The 21,670-nt window shown below is 40.4% G+C and overlaps 1 protein-coding gene across 14 annotated transcripts in view; it reads left to right on the top strand.

The window, feature by feature from the left end:
- ap3b2 (adaptor related protein complex 3 subunit beta 2) overlaps positions 1-21,670 on the top strand; it is a 65,123-nt gene that overhangs the window by 24,939 nt on the left and 18,514 nt on the right. For 6 of the 14 annotated variants that reach the window (XM_035914770.2, XM_087843293.1, XM_006782427.2 and 3 more), the window contains exons 8-19: positions 4,838-5,035; positions 8,073-8,170; positions 9,740-9,794; positions 9,907-9,978; positions 10,076-10,138; positions 10,242-10,374; positions 11,370-11,479; positions 11,684-11,860; positions 13,926-14,112; positions 15,675-15,805; positions 20,067-20,105; positions 20,837-20,951. In XM_035914770.2, coding sequence (XP_035770663.2) covers positions 4,838-5,035; positions 8,073-8,170; positions 9,740-9,794; positions 9,907-9,978; positions 10,076-10,138; positions 10,242-10,374; positions 11,370-11,479; positions 11,684-11,860; positions 13,926-14,112; positions 15,675-15,805; positions 20,067-20,105; positions 20,837-20,951 — 1,378 coding nt within the window. The remainder of the gene's footprint in view (positions 1-4,837; positions 5,036-8,072; positions 8,171-9,739; positions 9,795-9,906; positions 9,979-10,075; positions 10,139-10,241; positions 10,375-11,369; positions 11,480-11,683; positions 11,861-13,925; positions 14,113-15,674; positions 15,806-20,066; positions 20,106-20,836; positions 20,952-21,670) is intronic. The other 8 variants (XM_035914798.2, XM_087843292.1, XM_087843297.1 and 5 more) reach the window with 3 other exon arrangements.

Genomic DNA, 21,670 nt, shown 5'->3' with positions numbered 1-21,670 from the left:
CGTCTTTCACTTTTTGAATGTGGTTTTCTATGTTGTGACTTCCCGCCTTCGATCTGTTCCCACCCTACTTGGTTCAAGTGTTCCTTACCTAACCTAATCTCGCTTCCTTGTGCAAATTTATTCTGTAGGTGCAGGTGAGTAATTGAAGAGCAGTCCAAAAAATTTCCAATTTTCAACTTTGCTCTTTCCAATCTTCTACCTCCTTTTCCTAATCACGTTGACTTGACTTCATTGGAAGAGTTCATGAGATCACGGTCGAGAATTTAAAAAGTCTGATTCATCTAATCCTTATTATCCTTTCCTCTTAGTGTATGTTTAGTCTGTCTTTGTCAGACTGCCATGCGTTCTGTCGTTGATGCTCTCAGTTTAGGGGATTTAATCTTATTGACCATTTTGAAATGTTTCATTTTCTTTTCATTGCTGCATAGCCTTTTTTCACTCTCTGTAAATACATCAAGTTTTCTGCTTGCACTTGGGTTAACCAATTCCTCAGTCTGACAGTCTTCAGTTTGTATTTAACTGAGAGTGAAGTAAGAAACAGAGAAGCAGCAGATGTTCACACTTGAACAGGTAAAATAAGAGATTCATAGGTTAGAGCCTCATCAAATACTTTCATGACTAATTTGTGTGTTACAGAAACATGAATTTATACTGAGGAGCAGTAACACCTTACATGCAGACTCTACTTGTATCGATGAATTTTAGTACATAATATAAACAAAATATCGCCGGCTTCATCACTGCGTGTTGCGACGCTCCATGCAAACTTACAACCCTAGAAATAAGTTTAGCCATTATGTTTTGTCACTATTTTCTAATTTGCATATGAATCACATATTGGGCGACTACGGTGCAGCAGAGGTGTATAGGTACATTAGCTACTATTGTGAGTGTGCAGTGGTACAATCATCCTGTCATTTATTTTCCTCTCTCACTGCCACCTGATTTCAGTATATTTATCAGTTTTTACAAACACACCTGTTGACTTATTTTTGTCAAAAGTGACTAGGCCCAAATGGAACAATTTTTTTCCCACAACATTGTTATTGTAGTAATTACCCATAAATGTGCTGCAGCCATTTTACAATAAGGACATTTTTCCACACTGCGCTCCTTTTTCTCCATTTCATGACTTGCATGGACGTTTTAAAAAGGACCTATTATCCATCCATCCAATTTTCTGCTGTTTTTCTGGGTCGCAGCAGCAGCAAGTCTAAGCATAGACTTCAAGACCTTCCTTTTCCTGGCCACCTCCCCCAGCTCTTCTGAGAGGACACTGAGGCATTACTAAAGCCAAGGCCAAGAGATATAATCTGTCCAGCATATCGTGGGCCTCCTGACAGTATATGTCCAAAACACCTCAACTGGCTCCTTTCAGTGCGGAGGACAAGTCCCTCTAGTCTGAGTCCTCTAGTCTCCTGAATGATAGAAACTAGAGCTCCACACTCTATTGCTAAGCTTTGTTCCCGACTTGTAAACAAGACTAATATGTATGTCACACAAACCTGGTGGCTGCCCCTCCCTGAGTTTGGGTCTGGCAGAGGTTTCTTATTGTTAAAGGGAGTTTTTCTTTCCCTCTGTTGCCAGCTGCTTGCTTGTGAAGAATTATCTTGTGGGGGTTGCTCTCTATTAAAACCTTATAATATAAAGCACCGTGCGGCAATAGACATTATATAAATAAATTGAACTGAGATCAGTTCTTCGTGAGGCCAGAAGGACCACATCATCTGCAAAGTGCAGCGATGAGATTGTGGACTACCAAACCAGCTGTATGATTATATGTGCAGCTATAAAATTTATATTGGAATTGAATTGTTTAGATTTAGGTTTAAATGGAGACAATAAAGTAGGAAAAAAACACCCCGACCATGACTTGTTGTTGATCAGTGTAGTTTTTCCACTGTATATTTGCATATTGCATATATAATTCACTCAAACAGAACTCAAGATTTAAAGTGTTATTGAAATTCAGAAGGTTTGTTTTGCAAGCGATAACATGCAAGGTATGTCTAAATAATATAATTTGTCTTATATCATTTACATTTTTTAAGTCCTAACATAAAAAATATTAAAAACCAAATTCGGTGTCATTAGAATATCTTGAAATATGTCTCATATATAAAGGAAACAGCGTAGGTTCAGTACAAACTCACTTAAGAAGAAGATATAAAAATAAAAGTATTTAATTAAATCATTCTAACAAGAAGACATTCGGTCGCTTGAAGGTTAAACATGGCTGAAGTTTCATGTAAGGTCCAAGTAATCCCTGTGAGCCAAAACCCCAGACTGCTCTTTGAGCTCAGTTTCAGACACATTCTCTGCTCTTGCCTCGTTGTGATATCGATCAGAGCAAACCATGTTTTTGCAAGGGGCAGCCAATCAGCAGAAAGTTGGCTTAAATGGAGGATAAAGAGAGGAGGAGCTAAAAGCATACAGATGAAGAACTGAGGGCTCAAGTATAACATAAGCAGTCGACAGATGAAAAGAGCCAGCTAAAGAGCAACAGCAGCTAGTTTTAAGCTAACATAATGGTAGCTAATGATAAGCTTGAGTATCATAAAAATCACACTGATACATTTGAAGCTCAATATACAGTGGGGCAAAAAAGTATTTAGTCAGCCACCGATTGTGCAAGTTCCCCCACTTAAAATGATGACAGAGGTCAGTAATTTGCACCAGAGGTACACTTCAACTGTGAGAGACAGAATGTGAAAAAAAAAAAACCATGAATTCACATGGTAGGATTTGTAAAGAATTTATTCGTAAATCAGGGTGGAAAATAAGTATTTGGTCAATAACAAAAATACAACTCAATACTTTGTAACATAACCTTTGTTGGCAATAACAGAGGTCAAACGTTTACTATAGGTCTTTACCAGGTTTGCACACACAGTAGCTGGTATTTTGGCCCATTCCTCCATGCAGATCTTCTCAAGAGCAGTGATGTTTTGGGGCTGTCGCCGAGCAACACGGACTTTCAACTCCCGCCACAGATTTTCTATGGGGTTGAGGTCTGGAGACTGGCTAGGCCACTCCAGGACTTTCAAATGCTTCTTACGGAGCCACTCCTTTGTTGCCCGGGCGGTGTGTTTTGGATCATTGTCATGTTTGAAGACCCAGCCTCGTTTCATCTTCAAAGTTCTCACTGATGGAAGGAGGTTTTGGCTCAAAATCTCACGATACTTGGCCCCATTCATTCTGTCCTTAACACGGATCAGTCGTCCTGTCCCCTTGGCAGAAAAACAGCCCCATAGCATGATGTTTCCACCCCCATGCTTCACAGTAGGTATGGTGTTCTTGGGATGCAACTCAGTATTCTTCTTCCTCCAAACACGACGAGTTGAGTTTATACCAAAAAGTTCTACTTTGGTTTCATCTGACCACATGACATTCTCCCAATCCTCTGCTGTATCATCCATGTGCTCTCTGGCAAACTTCAGACGGGCCTGGACATGCACTGGCTTCAGCAGCGGAACACGTCTGGCACTGCGGGATTTGATTCCCTGCCGTTGTAGTGTGTTACTGATGGTGACCTTTGTTACTTTGGTCCCAGCTCTCTGCAGGTCATTCACCAGGTCCCCCCGTGTGGTTCTGGGATCTTTGCTCACCGTTCTCATGATCATTTTGACCCCACGGGATGAGATCTTGCGTGGAGCCCCAGATCGAGGGAGATTATCAGTGGTCTTGTATGTCTTCCATTTTCTGATGATTGCTCCCACAGTTGATTTTTTCACACCAAGCTGCTTGCCTATTGTAGATTCACTCTTCCCAGTCTGGTGCAGGTCTACAATTCTTTTCCTGGTGTCCTTCGAAAGCTCTTTGGTCTTGGCCATGGCGGAGTTTGGAGTCTGACTGGTTGAGGCTGTGGACAGGTGTCTTTTATACAGATGATGAGGTCAAACAGGTGCCATTCATACAGGTAACGAGTGGGGGACAGAAAAGCTTCTTACAGAAGACGTTACAGGTCTGTGAGAGCCAGGGATTTTCCTTGTTTGAGGTGACCAAATACTTATTTTCCACCCTGATTTACGAATAAATTCTTTACAAATCCTACCATGTGAATTCATGGATTTTTTTTTCACATTCTGTCTCTCACAGTTGAAGTGTACCTCTGGTGCAAATTACTGACCTCTGTCATCATTTTAAGTGGGGGAACTTGCACAATCGGTGGCTGACTAAATACTTTTTTGCCCCACTGTACATCTGATAAACAGTTTGACTACATTCTCACATTGTATGAGTTTATTCCCTAAGCATCAGGGTCCCAAAAAATTGCATCCACTACAACAACAGTTTTACTAATACCGGCTAACAGCAGCCAACAGTATCTAACAGAGGCTAACAGGTTAACAGTAGCAAAAACAACAGTCTTTCACACAGAAAAGTTCAAGTATCCTTAACTATTCAACCCAGTATCACTGTCATCGGTCAGACGGGAGCTTCTCTGACTTATTGACCTTAAACTCCTTTCACAAAGTTATACAGCCTTTTCCAGATTAAATAGATGCAGACACCTCTCACACAGCATTGACAGCTAAGGTAAAGCGTGGGCTGACAGCCTTCTAGAGATACACGAAAACTCTGGGGCAGATGAAGATGTGATCCAAACAATATCAGATCATGCCGGCTGGCCACAGCCATTAAGGGGTGTAAATTTAATGCTTTTTATCTCTCTTAACTGACACATTAGTCCTACAGTGGCCGTAGTAGCTAGGATTAAACAGTTGAATTGGGAAGGATGAGACAGCAGAACTCTTAAGTCTACATCTATTTGCATCTTGCAGTGAAAATTTTATTATAACTTGAAAGCACTCCTCAAGAATCACTTTTTCTGCAGGAGTCCCTGCTGGAGGAGGGAGGCAGCGGCGATAAGACCTTCTACGGCTCAGATGAAGATGAGGATGAAGACGAAGAGGAGAAGGAGAAGAAGGCCGAGGCTGCTGCCATGGCTAAGAGGAAGCCATATGTGATGGATCCAGACCACCGGCTGCTACTAAGGAATACCAAACCGCTCCTGCAGAGCCGCAACGCAGCTGTGAGACCTCTGCTCTTTTGAATTATACACACACATTCCTGCAGTAAAACTCAGTCTATTGACTCACTACCATGGAAAGTGACTGTGCCCTCTAAAATCTTTTCTTAATGAGTAGATGAGGTCTTCATTCAACTTATAAAGCCTCTGACACTTAAGCATTTTAATGGTTAAGTGTCCTTGTGTACAGCATTTAATCTGAGCTGATCTCTTGCTCAAAAATGAGGGCAATTTCCCCAAGGAAATTAATAAAGCATCACAATGCATTAGTGCTGCTGTGGTCACCTTGAGTAGCCTGTTTTGACCCATGATAGATATTGTGAAATTCTGCCGTCACACACATTATCCAACCTTTGTACTGCTGCAGGCGAGCTGGTTTCTTGTGGAGAAATAAAATATGAAACACTTTTCCCATTCCTGAGCCAACAAGTGTTCGCTTATCTTGCATGAAGTGGAAAAGTCAATCATGGAGCTGTAATTGCTCTTTATGTGGTTACCTGCTTTGCATCAAACCAATGAAATGGAAAACCAAATAGTTTCCTTTTCCAGTGATGACTTCATACAGTTGTATTTTTGCAGGTATCAGTTCCAACCAATGATTGTATATAAAGTTTTCTACAGTCAATTCAAATTCAGTTGAATTCAAAATGTCTTTGTATAGCACGTTCAAAAACAACATAGTTGACCAAAGTGCTTCACAATTGGTTAAAAACAAGAAAAAACAATAGAGAAACAAATATAGCTAAATTAGAAACAAATACAGATAAATAAGAAGACAGTGAATTAACAATAAAACATAAAACAGGCCTGATGGTACTCATACTAAACTTGAATTAAAAGCCAAAGTAAAAGAGTGAGTTTTAAGATGTGATTTAAAAGACTGAATAGACTCTGAAGTACGAATCTCCTCTGGCAGATTATTCCAGAGTCTGGCTGCTGCTACTGCGAAGGCCCGATCTCCTCTATGTTTCAATCGAGACCTTGGTTGTGCTAAGAGCATCTGACTAGATGATCTCAGTGCTCCTTTGGGGTCATACATGTTGAGGAATTCATTTAAATAACTAGGCGCCATATTATTTAAAACTTTAAAAGTATGTAAAAGAATCTTAAAATTAATACAATATTTTACAGGGAGCCAGTGTAAATTTGCTAAAACTGGAGTGATGTGGTCATACATTCTAACACCTGTTAAAAGACGCGCAGCAGCAAGCGGACTAACTGCAAGCGATGGAGAGATGAGTGTTGAAGACCCAAATAGAGAGAATTACAGTAGTCCAGTCTAGAGGTGATGAAGGTATGAACAAGTGTCATTGGTTCCAGTCTGACTGCTCTGACTTTGATGCAGACCAACAACCTGGTGTTTTTTACTTTAAAGTTTCCAGCATTGAAGCTTAGTCTCATGGTGACAAACCTACAGACTATCATTTTTTTCAGCTCTGCATCTCTTTACAGCCCATAAATTTACCAGTAAACAATCAGAAATGGTCTGTGTCAATTCAAACTCCTTTCATGAATATCAACTGAGATTCAGGTGTCTACCCATGTGGCTGCCTTTCTTGAAACAAATAGAACATCTCCAGTTGTCTCCTGCTGTGTGCTACATATAAGAAAGGACAAGGACAATACTCTGACCTGATTCTCCCAACGTTGTTCAGAGTTCTTGTTTAGAGGTGGCTGAAGTGACTGACTGATGAGGAAGCATCCTGTAAAGGGTTTAGGGCCAGATTTACTAACGCATTGCACCAACGCGAACTGGGTTTGGGTGTAAAAAAAAAAAGGATTATCAGCATGTGTAAGAGGTGAGAACTCAAACCACGAAATATAAGGAGGAGAATCAGGTCCGCAAAGTAATGTTTGTGACATGCAATTTACAGCTGATATTTAATGCCGAACTATAGAATCTATTAATATTTGAGCTTGATATGAAACTAACTAAAAACAGAGCAAGTTTTGTGAATTGCACATGAAATTAACCACACCTATGAACGCCTCTAACATTATTTTCTCTCAAAAGACTAGCATGGTTGTGTTGGTCCTCTGCGATCCAGCCATTGTCTACATGTTGTAGAGTCAACAAGACTCATTGTTAAAAATATGTGGAATAAATGATGATGTCTGCAACACAATTAGAATAAAACTCAATGTAAACAGAAGAAATGCCACAAAATGTCACAAAAAACCTCACAAAACATATAAGGAGTGTTTTTTGGCGAGACAATATCATCAGGGAACAGCTGTGAAAGTGACAAGCTAACAGTAAACGGGTAATAGCAAACATTCAAAAACCTCTCTTGTGTTTTGTGAGTTTTTGTTTTTTTCTACAGTCAATGTTTGTTATTCAGTTTTGGTTGTAATTTCTGTGGTTTCGCAACATTTTTCTATTTACTGGTGTTTTCTTAAGTTGCAGTGCATTTGAACTTTCAGGGTCACCATACAGGAGAAAAAACATAGGAAACATTGTCATAAAGTGAAACAATTAAAGCTGTCCACTGCTCTTGGTGCTTCTCATGCTGCTTTTTGAGCTTTTTTGTACTTTGTCTTCTTCATGGGGAACTCCAATATTGCTCCATTTCCTATTCAGGCCCACTTTTCAACCAGTCAGCATTCCAGTGCATATGCGCTTTTGTTTTTTTTTGTTTTTTTTAACATGCTGCATTGGATCTACACAATTAATTCTGCTTTGTAAGAACTGTTTCCAATGCAGACTGAGCATCTTAAAACGCCTGCCTCTTGAATTAATTTTTTACTGCTGGAGCAGTAAAATGAGAGCAAATCTGTATTTGCTTTAGTTCGTTCATGTATATTTAACACATGAGCAGAATAAATCCAAACACATTCGTCATCTCCAGTGCAACATAAGCATAAGGTAGTGATGGCTTGGTAATTAACTGCTGAAAATAAATAAATTTTTAATAGAGAACAAAACTCATTAATGATCCAACACTCACCATTACACCTCTTTCTTTTTTTTTACATTGGGAGGTTATGTCACTGTGTGAGATTTAAAAGTTTCTGTTTTCTCTTTCTTTACACAATCCAGGTGGTGATGGCTGTGGCTCAGCTGTATTTCCATCTGGCCCCTAAAGCGGAGGTTGGTGTGATTGCCAAGGCCCTGGTCCGTCTCCTGAGGAGCCACAGGTGAGCTTTACAGTCTATAATTTCAAAATAAATTGCTTTCAAATCACTATATCGCCATTTTCCAAAATTAAAACAGCCTCCCCTCTGGAGAAAGTAACAGGAAACAAGTTGAAATGTTGAGAAAATACACAGCTAAATGGGAGGGAAAAAAAAGATTTAACAACCACAAAACTCAGCAAAGTGGAAAACAGTATGACAACAAAATAACAAGTGAGCGTAATAAAATGGATCGCTAATGCCTAGAAGCAGAAAGTAAAATTAAACAGGGAGCCCAGTGAAGCTGAAGTAAGCATGAACTCATAAACCATGAGGAGTGATGATCGCACATCGGTGGCCTGTTGCCTGTAAGTCCTGCACACTGTCAGCTTTTTATTGCACAACTGGTCCTGTGGCTCAGGGTGTGCTGTAATGGGATCATCAATCAGCAGCGACCAAACACCAGCGTCTCTCTGTGTGAGAGTCGTCCAAAATTCATTGTACCATACCTTATCTTTCATTAGACTTATTGCTATTGACTCTGTGGCGTCCAGGCTCGGATAATAACCACATGGATTTACTGCATTAAATAATAATGCGCTGATGTTTAGCAGGAATGTTTTTAAAACATTTTTACTTGCTACGTTTTGTGGCGTACAGGGGTAGCTACAAACGTGCCAGAAGTTTCTATCTTCAGTCAAAATTTCAAGTAGAGGCCAATTGTGAAACGTCTCTTGGAATTCTTTTAGTTTTTGCATAAGATTAAGAATTATTGCTTGAAAAAGTAAGCTAGGTCACGTTACCCTCAACATTTTTATCAGCTAACATGAACTTAATTTTGAAATCCAGATGTTGAAGCTGTTACTAGCAATAACAATGTTGTTTCTGACAGATCGGACAAAAAAAAAGTTAAAATAAACAGAAAACGCAACTGGTAGAGATGCTACTTGTTCTGCCTCAAAGCTAGAAATTCAGCTGTTAGCACTATGACGGCTAAGCACTGCAAGCAGTTTCAATTATAAGTGAGAATAACATCGTTATGAATCGTGGTGAAATTGAATACTTCTCTTAATACTAATGATTTCCTTGATACAGCTGCAGAAGAGTTTTGTTTGTTTTTGTTTTTTGTAATGACATACCAAGGGAAGAAGAACAAGTCAGAGGAGGTCCATGTAAAATCTAAAAACTCTATCAATCACTTAAAAGCTGAGAAATGCAGGTAAAGAATACAATTCGTTTGTTTAAAGTGCCTTGTGTTGATGGAGAGAGGTTCCAAACAAGGCACTAAAGTGGGTTAAATAACAACAGGGGAACAATTTAATGGCCGATGCACTTGATGCATGCGTCCTGCGTCTATGATGGTGTGATTTCAGTCATGATCAGTGACAGAAAAGTAATGAAGATGTTGAAATGATGATAAAAAAGAATCAGGATTGCATATTGTCAGTTTTTTAGAGACCTTCTGAAAGCTCCTCCTTGTCCCTCGCTTCTTATCTCAGACAAAAATTTAGTTTTCTTCTGACAGCAAAATAATTACCAATTATCAGGATAATAATCCTAGATCGCTACTTACTCTGTGTCTTCTTCTTTTAGTGAAGTCCAGTATGTTGTTCTTCAGAACGTGGCAACAATGTCCATTAAGAGACGGGTGAGCTAAAGCTGGTGTTTCTGTTTTCTTCTGTTTTATATTTATGTGTATAAATGGTATTTTTATTCTAACGAAGCTTCACTGAGGTTCTTCCTGTCTTTGTGTGTCACAGGGGATGTTTGAACCATATCTGAAGAGTTTCTACATCCGCTCAACAGATCCAACTCAGATCAAAGTCCTAAAGGTTGCTTTCTGTTCTCTTTTTTTGAAGATGGTCAGAAGCTTTTAGCAGTTTGTGGAGATATGACAACATGATGGATTCTTATAATTGTTATTTGCAGCTGGAGGTTCTAACCAATCTGGCCAACGAGACAAACATTTCCACCATCCTCAGAGAATTTCAGGTACAATTAAAAAATATAAGTCATGTTTTAGGAAGAGCAGTCAGCAACCAACTTTGTCTTCCTGTATGAATTAATATGCAGAGTGGCTGCTTTTTTCTGGCAGACATATATTAAAAGCATGGATAAAGACTTTGTGGCTGCAACAATCCAAGCCATTGGTCGCTGTGCTACCAACATCAGCGAGGTGAGGGACACATGTCTGAACGGTCTTGTGCAGCTGCTCTCCAACCGAGATGGTGAGTCTTTTTATTTGTTAGTATAAGACACTCTTTAAACTGTACATATTGTATGAACAGATGGCAAAATAACATCAAAAACAAGACTTAAAAGTAAAAAGAGAAAAATACATTCCAAAAAATCTAATCAAATAGATCGAGACCTGATGACTGTGGAGTACGGTGAACTCGTTCTCATGTTCTAGATATGAGTTTTAGATTGTTTGATGTGTGTGATGGCATGTTATCCTGCTGGAAGCAGCCATCATGAGATGTGGTCATGAAAGTGGTAGACATGGCCAGCAACAATAATCAGGCAGGATGTGACATTTAAATGGTGCTCAGTTGATACTAAGGGGATTAAAATGTGTCGAGAAAATATCCCCCAACACCATTTTACCACCAGGATCCTGAACTGTTGATACAAGGCAGGTTGAATCTGTGTTTTCATGTTATTTTTCATGCTCTGATTGTTGTTGAATGTTGCTTCATTAATGGAGAGTCATTTGCCCAGGCAACATTTTTCCACCCTTCTATTGTCCAGTTTTATCCCGTGTGAATGACAGCTTCAGTTTCTTGTTCTTTGGTGTCTCAGTACTGTCACCTGTTGTGGTCTGAAGCTGCTGTAGCCCATCTGTGTTATGCATTCAGCGTAACTTGGTTACAGGTTACTGGTTATGCAGGAAAATCTCAGTAGATCAGCACTTTCTGATACTCAAACCAGCATGTCTGGCATCAAGACCCATACCACATTCAAAATCATTTAAATCACCTTTCTTCCTCACTGCATTGCTCGGTTTTAACTTCAGCAGGTTGACTTGGTCATGTCTTAATGTCATGACAGTTGAACAAATATACCGAATGAAGTGAACAGCGTGAATTTCTAGTGTGAATGAACTGGTAAATGAATGCTGAATACTTTCCACTCATTGACTCTGAGCATTAGTGATATTTAAAAGTATGTATTTATTGTTCATTTCTGATTTCAACAAGTGACTCTTCTTTCTTTTGTGCAGAGTTGGTGGTTGCCGAGTCAGTGGTCGTTATCAAGAAGCTGCTGCAGATGCAGCCGGAGAAGCACAGCGACATCATAAAGCACATGGCGAAACTGACCGACAACATTCAGGTAAGAGTCTCTTTCATGACCTGCAGATGGTAGCTTACCTCAATGCCTCATTCAGTATCTATTGTTATAAACCAGGTGTCAACTAAGTGTTCACTAATTGACTTGGGCTCTTGAACCACTGTTTACATTGACGGTAAACCTGTTTCTGCCAGTCATATCCCTCCGTAGTAGCAGTGTTAGTTTGCTATCAACCTGTGTTCTCAGGTGCCAATGGCACGGGCCAGTATCCTGTGGCTGATTGGAGAATACTGTGAGCATGTACCTAAGATCGCCCCAGATGTTCTAAGGAAGATGGCCAAGTCATTCACTAATGAAGAGGACATTGTGAAGCTTCAGATCATCAATTTGGCAGCCAAGCTATATCTGACCAACTCCAAACAGGTGGGAATGGCATGTTTTTCTGTCACTAGTATTTATGGCTGTCCTTTTGTTCTGTCTCCCTTCCCCCACCCACAAATCGATCACAACAACACAACAAATGGCTGCCCTGCCCTGAGCCTGGTTCTTCTGCAGGTTTCTCCCTGTTAAAAGGGAGTTTTTCCTTCTCACTTTCACCAAGTGCTTGCTGATAGGGGGTCGTCTGATTGTTGGGGTCTTCTCTCTTATTGTAGGCTCTTTACCTTACAATAAAAGCACCTTAAATACACCAGTTTCAACCCCAAAAGTTTGAATTTATTAGAAACAAACTTGTGGCAGAAGATACACCTGAAAGGAAAGTCTGACCCATTTGTATGAACATTTTAGAGGAAGAAGAATTTAATCCAGAATGAAAACATTTCAACTCACACATTTAATTTCACTTCACAGAATAAATTACTCAAATATCCACTTTGTCTTGAAAATTCAAGTCAGCAGTGATATTTGTGCTAGTGAGCAAAGACACTGTTGTAAAGGCCAAATCTAATCTTTAATTAAATTAGGCTCACTGCTTACAGCAGCAGAGTGCAGCTGGGAGGATTCAGGATGGTGATAGTCTGGCTGCCTCTCCGTGATAATAAGTGTGAATACACAGAGTCCTTCTACCACATCAACAAGGTCTGCTGATTCAAATCATCATCATCAAAAAAAAGAAACATTTGAGATTACATTCAATATCCAACCTGTTGTTTTTGCAATACTGCAAATGATCTTGCAGTATTGTGCATAAATGACTGAGCATGATGTTGGCTTTCATTTAGTTTGTGTGAACAAGGCTGCTGTCAGGTGACAGAACGCACTAAACACACCTCTGTGGCTTCCACACACACTCTTCTTCCTGCCTTCTCCAGTCTCACCTGGGACATTGTTGCCACCTACACTTATGCAATTTGCAGTCTAGAAATAAAGCCAGTGACGCTCTCACACAGTCATTACGCTGCATATCTTCATTAAAAGTGCTATTTGCAATGCAGACCAAGTTAAAGAAAACTTAAATATGTCACATTCAAAGTCAATTTTCAAATGATTTCCAAAAACAGTGTTGAGCTTTATCATTTGAGTAAGCTTTCAATCAGGGACTCTGTCTTCTTATAAATTAGTTGCAGACTAGTTGCAAACCTTCACCAATCTCTTATCACCAATTATGTTTTTTTCTTTTAATGTGATGAGGTCTTACAGGAATCCATGAAACCAGAAACATGTCAGTGTATCCAGATATTTACAAGCCTTTGGTTTTTCTTTGTGAAAGTTTCATACCCGGGAGTCTGTCTGTGTTTAAAATGTGTTCATTCATTTAACAAACAGACTTTGAGTTTTTCCACAGAACACCTAATTCCTGTTTCTAAAGAGTCGTTTTTTAAAGTGGTCTTCAGCAAAAGTTCTCCAGGCTTTCTGGAGGTATTTCTTTTCCACTTATTTTCAGTCCAGCGCTCGTTTCTGACTGCTTGTCAACTTTGATCCACCATGCAGTACCATCTGATTGTCTGACCCGCAATGGCTTAGGTCCTTTTAGCAGGACACCAAACACATTTCTTGTACAGTAAAATCATACCTGGATAAGAAAACACACAGGTGTGTCCTTGTAATTGTCAATTATGGATTGGCCTTCCTAGAGCTTGGGCGTCAGCACTTCTGAAGCAGTGTGAGATCATCGTGACAGAAAACTGCACCAAAAGTCAGCCAACATCCATAGAAGGGCTTTGAATGTCCTTCAAGAAACAAGGAGAACTGTCCTTGAATAGTGATACCAAATACTGATTTTCGAGCTTCTTGTTTTTGCCTTATATACAGTATTCCCATGTATGTTTGCACATTTCAGTGAGTCACTTTTTTTTTTTATGTTCTAATAAAATATTACGACACGAGAGGTGGCTCAAGACTAATGCAGTAGTCCTATCCTCTTAGACCCTCTCAAACAAATCCACAGCTACATACACTCCCACACTGCACATGCATGTAACGCAGTAGATAAGGTGTTGTTTTACTTTTCTCATCTTCCACCTTCCTTTCGTGTCCCTTCACCCCTCAGACTAAACTGCTGACGCAGTATGTTCTCAACTTGGCCAAATACGACCAGAACTACGACATCCGCGACCGGGCACGCTTCATTCGCCAACTCATCGTGCCCACCGAGAAGAGTGGAGCCCTAAGCAAGTATGCTAAAAAGCTGTTCCTCGCCCTCAAACCTGCACCCGTCCTTGAGTCTCCTTTTAAAGGTACAGAAGCAAGTCAACAGTAAGTTTTGTTTTCTAGTTTGTGAACTTGTATTGCGGCTGTTTGAAAATTATAATGGCAGAAATAGTTTGAGCAATGTTATTAGCGTTTAATTACCATCAGTCATGAACCGCCTTAACAAAAATGAGACAGTCACAATCAATTAAACACAAAATTGAGCCATAATTTCCTGCTGCTCAATGTCTCTCTATACGTGGGAGACACCTGAGGCAAAAACAGCTAAAGTGAAAGAAAGAGGAAGTTATGGGCTGTTTTGGTCTACACAGTCAGCAGATGCAGCTGCAGCAGCGGCTCTGCATCAGATATAACGTATCCTTCTCAGAGTCATAACTGAGTCAGATATCAACACAAATAAGGCCCTTTTTTTTCCACAAGTATTGTGATTTAAGCTTCCAGGGATTATTATCTCAATTTATTCCAGTTTGAAATCTACAAAACAGCTTGGAAATAATCAACGAGGGATTTTTTTCCATGTGTCCAAGAGCTGTTTGAGGATACAGTTTTACAAAATTACAGGTTATCCAAAGGTCATCCAGAGCATTCACACATCTTTTTTGTAACTGTGAGTCTGTCCTTACACCGGGAGCATTTTTATTCTTCACGTGAACATTCTGTCCATCTTTTTATTCATCTAAAGTACATCCAGCGGTTTTGCCTATAGCTCAGCTTTCTGATCTTCACGTGGCAGCAGCCTGACAGTAACCATAACAAAGAAAGGAGAATCCACTCATCCTCATATTACAGAGCAAAGTCTTGAGATTTGAGATTTTAAAAGTTCATCCCGATTTCCTCTTTGAGGTCATCTCCTTGTGCTCCTCTGGATCACTTCCAGGGTGTCTGTATTTCCAGAACTCTCCCTTGGTTTAATTCCCTGTTTGCCACTTTGTACCCTGTGTGATACACACTCTTCTTCTTTGAAACAGCAATCCTCCAACTTTGGGACGGAGGACACAGTTAACACTTAGACACTCTTCTAGCTGTTTGTCCTTTGTTCTGTCTCCCTCAACCTGTCAGGCTAAATGGCCGTCCCTACCAGGCCCTGGTTCTGCCGGAGGTTTCTTCCTGTAAAAGGAGTTTTTCCTTCCCACCTTTGCCTAGTGCTTGCTCACGGGGTGTCATCCAGCTGTTGAGGTTTCTGTCTGAATTTTGTACAGTATAAAGTGCCTTGAGGTGACTGTTGTTGTGATTTGGTGTTATATAAGTAAAACTGAATTGAATTGAATTCCACTAATAACTCCTGTTTGGTCTCTGGGCTGTAAATGGAAGTGGTCCAATGGTCATCGCAGACATGTTGGGAGGTTGAGTCAGTCTACACACAAGTTAATGTTTTCTTCAGTTTGAGTTCACACGCATGTAGTCAAAAAAAGAATTGGGTCCAGAGGTGCACAAGGAGATGACTTTGAAGTGGAGCTTAACTAAATTTAAAGCTGTTGAAGTTCTTTCTCAGAACTTTGTGATTCTGTGTTATGATAAGAGTGACTCTGCTCTTTCTGTTGCACTGATCTCTGTGTGCGCTTGCATTTTTTTTTTCTTCTTTTTGCAGATCGAGACCACTTCCAGTTGGGTTCACTCTCCCACCTGTTGAATGCCAAGGCTGGGGGCTACCAGGAGTTGCCTGACTGGCCTGAAGCTGCCCCTGACCCCTCCGTGCGCAACGTGGAGGTGAAGGAGTCTGTGCGTGCAGTGGGAACAGTAACACACAGAGACACAGGGGCCCTCTGGGGGCCCCAAAGAATGGAGGGGAGCGAGAGTTGCTCCTTCCCCAGAGCAGTGCCTCAGAGGGGTTGGACAGAGTCACCAGAGCCTGACACTAACTCCAATATAACATTGATTCCTCTTTCACTGGTCATCTTTCATTTGCTTACAGCTCATTAGCATTAACAGCTCATCCTTTTTGGTCTCCATCTACTTCAAAATGGATGCCGCTTAACAACTTCCCCATCCATGGAGGAGAATGAGTCACAAAGGAGAAAAGAGGATTATTTTCATATTAATGAGAGAACATGTTAGACAGAAAGTGCCTAATTTGAGAACACCCGAATCATTATAGAAACAGTCAGTGGCATGAAGCTCCACCTCATCCTCTCTGCTGCACTCGCTTCTGTTCAGCAGCAGCTCACTCGCCCCATCCAGATGTTTCCTGACAGCTGTTTGAGCCAATAGCACATGCGATAGAGAAGAGAACAGATTTTAACAGCAGCATGCTGACAGTAGTATTAATGTTTAGTCAATACTTAAAACACAAAAGTCTGTCAGCCCAAATCTCCAAAGCCTCCTCTTCTTCTCCATCCCATTCACTCCATGTGCCATCGGTTCATCAGTTAAATTAACGTGAAATCAAGACTTGAGTGTTTTCACTACCCCATCTAAAAAAAGAAGAAAAGGAGTCAAAACTTTAAATTTCAGTAGTGACCTCAAGGCTTGATTTTGTTGTGACATGTGTTTCGTAACAATAATGTTGCTTTTTAACACACAGCGCAGTAATCCATGTCGTGTCTCTTTAAGTGTGAAGCACATTTCAATGTGGTGCTACAGGCGCCTTTCATGTTCTTGACCATGATGTTTGTACAGTTTAGCCGGCTAAACACATCAGTGTTTTCCCAAGTGGATCTTTACTTTTAGAAAATTGTTGTTTTGTCATCAGGATGGCCTTTTATCGTGTGGTAATGCAGCTGTGACAAGGGAAAAATACGTGTGTAGGTTGCTGACTGTTTGCTTAGTCTGTGGAGGATTTACTCGCGCGGTGGTAGTGAAACATGAACCAGAGACTGTTTGCCTTCAAGGTAAAAGCTGAGCCTTTTGAAATGTGCTGGTCACAGCAGTAAGGCACAATTTTTTACTTTGAAGGAGAGTTCTCTGCTTTTCCAGTTCGCGTCATATTTCTCACAGTTTCATTGCTGCTCGGTTAGTTTTCTCCCTCTGAGTGATCTGGGAATCTCTCAGCGTCTGTGTTTTTATACACAAACTGAGTCGCACCGGCCGTGACACCTGCACGAGGTTACAAACACGGAGCCGTGCACGACCAGCTGAAATGACAGCTTTGCCAGGGCGAGAGCGGCGGGTGCAACAGGCTCATCACTTGCCTTTGCTTGAACCTGTCAAATTCGTAAATATCTATATATAGTTATCAATGTGCAAATGTACAAAAAAAAAGAAGAGAAAATGAAAAAAATTTTTAGGGGGGCCATTTTTGCCTTTATTTGATATTGGACTAAAACCACTGCGTTTCTGCTGCATTGCATATCGTCACCCACTCAACCAGTGGGCTAAACTAGCACTCTGTAAGTGTAAAAATTAAGGACTCACAAAAAAAGTAAAAAAGGTTATGAGCAGTAGATTACTAGAGTGATTTACGAGCTGTTACATGAAGATATAAATCCATGCAAATAAGTCAACAAGTTATTTTTTTTAGCTAAAATTCCAAACAATATTTGTGGCCAGCCTTCCAAAAGCTGGGGTCTGCCAGTTTTCCTTGTTTTAAGAGTATATTTAAGCTTATTAATACTGATTAGGTTCAGTTAGTGGTGTGTGTTTTTATATCCAGTCAGACTCGTTTAATTCCCCTCTTGATATCTCGTGGCTAAAATGCAGTTGTAATCAGCAGCAAAGCTAAATTTCACAAATTTCAGAACATAGGGAGTGCTGACGGAAGAAATCAGAGCGAAAAGCTATAGTGTGCCTTTCAAATCATTATTATACATCATTTGTAGTTAAAGAGCAAAAACAAGCAGAGCTGTAAAACACTCAGTACTGTCCTCTGAAGTTCAGCTGCTGGAAAAACCTCTCTGGGTTATTCTGAAAGTCTCGCATTGCATCCACTCACGTTGTGGCTGTTAAAGCTGGGAGGGTCAGTGAATCTTCTGAAGCCTCAGCCTCTCTGACAGACTCTCCCTCTGCTATACGGTCCTCCACAGACAGAGGAGGTCATAACCACCGGAGAGGGGCGGATCGGCTTACTAGGAGACTGGCGAGAGGTGCCCCTCCCTTTGAGTTTGGAAATGCAGTGGTGTTTGCGTTGATGACTGCTCTCTCTGTTTCTTCCCTGCCTGTCAGTTAACGTCTAAACTGCTGATGTTGGCATTTATACAAAATGCTTTACACATTTCATATCACACATGATCACAGTGTGTGAATGGCTGGATGACTGGATGTGTAAAGCGCTTTGGGGTCCTTAGGGACTGGTAAAGCGCTATACAAATACAGGCCATTTACCATTTAGGTGACATCATAGAAATAAATCCTCTGTCAGTTCACACGAAGTAAGGCGGACCACTGTGTTTGTTTCAAGCAGTTCAGCTTTAAGGGGTCCAATAAATTGGTTAATAATAAGCAGTGGGATAGAAGTTTCTTTAATTTTATAAACAAAGCTGATTCAAATTTGTAAATGAGACTAGTCAAAATCAATTCTTAATCTCAGGAAAAAATCTTCTAGTCTCAAGATTTACTTAATCATTAAGCTCCAACAGGGGCTTCCAAACATATCACACTGTCTTTATCAGCAGTTTTGGGACTTCTCTTTCATATTGGCTGAAAATTTTAAATCTACAGTGAGTTTCATGAGAAAACATCTTCATGTTCTTATCTTAAACCTCTCCACCTGCCAGCTTGGAAAACATGTATCTGTGAAGCTTACAGGTGCACGCTGTCCAAGCTGGATTCTCCAAACCCACCTGATGAGTGCCTCCTGCACATGAGATTTTTGTTCGTTTGTCCAAACACTGCCCTAAAACGAGTTTGAAGCAGTAATTTAGTGGCAGGAGTGAAATTAAAGGACCTACAAGAACTGGAAAAGATTAATATTTGGCAGGAAGGTATATTGTGAGAGCAGAGCTGTAGAAGTTAATCCTCTGACAGAAAGTTATTCATTCTTAAAGACTTTTTCCAGGCTTTGCTTTAGAAAGCAGAAGTGCTGATGCTCAATGCCAGGCTAGTTCTGCCTCAGTGCCTTTTGATAAGCAGCCAACATTTAGACAGGGAAGATTACTGAAATGAACATTATGCTACACTGTAGAAGCTCAGGGAGCTTCCATAGTCTATAGAAAATAGACATCGCAGGAGTGGTCATGTGACACGTGAAAATAGTACAGTAGTGGAAGGATGAAGGGTGTTTCCCTTTGGGGTTAGCTAAAACCTCCTTTTTTAAGTTGCAAAATGTTAAAGAAAATGTATAAATGACGCCCAAATCTACACTACTAAGGAACAGATCTGTTTATTTTATTGTTTCTCTTTCACTCAGGTGCACTTTTTAGTGACGCCAACATAGAACAGAAGCCTTGTGAGAGCTTAAAGCAAAACAAAAGATTTTGACCCGCTGACGGGGACTCCTCCAGGTCTCCTCCTGTCCATCTGCTTGGTTTTCTTCATGAAGTTTGTGACTCGCTTGCTGAACACGTCACAAATGTTGTCACGTGATATTTTTTTTTTATTTTTGATTGATGTGATTTGTTCTCAGATTTCTTCCTCTACCCCTCTGCTGCTCCCCCTGTGCTGCTCTTCATTCTGCCCATCTAACCCATGCTAGCATACCATACTTTGTTGCTGGTGAAGACTAAGTGCATTTCATGTATTTTTTTTTGATGTATTGGTGAAGTAGTGAATGCTAATGTTGACTTTTAATTTGACAGTATGAGTACGTATTAAGGTATATCCAGTAGTTATATTGGAGTATGTTGATTTTTTTACCAACAGAAGTTGTCCTTTTGATTACTTTTATCAAATACTGTGTTTAAAAGTTATCATGTAATTAAATTTAGGATTATTCTTATTATTTTGTCTCTGTGATATCCAAAACTGTTCTCACACATTCTTATTTTTTAGCCCCTGAAACCTTCCTGTGCCTGTTTCTCTTGCTCTCCTGACTTTTATTCTGAAAGAAACCTCTTCCTTCTTTTTTCCTCATCTCCATCCCAATCTTTTTTTTCCCTACGTCTGCCAGGTTTTTACGCTGCTTGAAAGAGTCACAACATTAACAAGTGTGAGTCAGTTAGCGGCAAACAGCCACACGTTCTTGAGCCTCAACCCATATAGCCGCAAAAACCCAAGTGCTTTTAAACTGAACGCCTCCCTCCCGCATATAGTAGTCGCTGTTCTGTGCTTAGCTCAGCCAAAGCTACCTGAAACACAGCACCCTGTTCCTCAGTCTCTACCATTAAAGAAGTGATTCTTTCAGCAGGCAGATCGGTGCTCAGGCACGTCACGCAGCATTAGGCTCCTTGTGGGTATTAAGTGGGGCTGAGATGTCCGTGCTCATTAGCAGATGGCTCTGGTTAATGAGTTTGGTCACAGAAAAAGCAGATGGCCTTTTCTTTTTAAGTGTAGGAGGATAGTTACTGCTCCTCAAAGATATCACTTCTCTTAATGGAACTGCTCCCTTATTATTACAAGAAAAGCATTTCTGCAACTGGTCATGAAGGCAACACCTGGTGCTAACGTCTCTGTGTGCAAAAACAGAAAACTCTAATGCAAACAAGTAAACGACTCGCTCCATTGAAGCATTGGTGTAAATTTGCTCCCTGACTGTGGGATCTGAGAGCAGATCTGCAGCAGCGATGGCTGGCTTCTTTTGGCTGCATCACGCCCAGGCAGAGGCACTCATGGCCATGCTATCTGCCCACGTTTCTGCTTCTGTCTGAGGGTTTTCTCTCTGAGGCGGGGCTGGAGGCTTACTTTTTGTACTCTCGCTTTTTCCGTTTTGTTTTATGCCAGGTGCCTGAGTGGACCAAATGCAGTAGCCGTGAGAAGAGGAAGGAGAAGAAAGTAGAAAAGCCGTTCTACACCGACTCAGAGGGAGAGTCTGGTCCTACGGAGTCTGCTGACAGTGGTAACTTTAGGCTACTGGCACTGATAGCATGGTCATTTTTTTGACTAAATGAGTAGTGCTCACAACAGGGGTGTGTGTTTGTGTGTGTTTGTGTGTGTCTGTGTGAGAGACTTTTGAGTCAGTGTGAATGATCTTGGTAGGGGCTGGTAAAACGAGACAGTCTCAAAGAATAAGCTCATTATCAATTGAATTTTATTACAAATCACAACAACTGTTACCTCAATGTGCTTTATATTATAAAGACCCACAGAATAAGTCCTAATAATCATATCACCCCCTTTGAGCAAGCCCTTGAGATTTGTGTTGTTGACCAATTCTATAAAAATCTAAAGAAATAAGGTCCATCTCTCAATCCTTTCTAACTTTCATACCCTGTTTGTGGCACTCAGGTCCAAGTCCAGCTGTATAAATCTTTAAAATTGGTCATAATGCCCTAAGACAACTAGAGACTTCAACAGCAATAACAATATTGGCTGCAGACTATTTCTCGGGGGGGTTAATGCACATTTAATGTATTAACAGAAGAACAGAAGAAATGTATTGTACTTTGATTTATTGGCAATGGAAAAAAATATAGAATGTCACCAGATGAAAGTATCAGTACTGTGAACATTAATGAAGCCACGATGTTATTTAAAAAAAATAGATCCGAATCATATGAGTAAAATAAGAAACTAGGTAGCAGTTTATAAAATGTTTTCTGAGTTTAGTGTGGAATT

This window comes from Neolamprologus brichardi, chromosome 7 (genome assembly GCF_056152115.1).
Source record: "Neolamprologus brichardi isolate AB-2024 chromosome 7, ASM5615211v1, whole genome shotgun sequence".
In the NCBI taxonomy this organism is placed as follows: domain Eukaryota; kingdom Metazoa; phylum Chordata; class Actinopteri; order Cichliformes; family Cichlidae; genus Neolamprologus; species Neolamprologus brichardi.
Note: the sequence above shows the minus strand (reverse complement) of the source record. Positions and strands in the feature narration are given on the sequence as shown.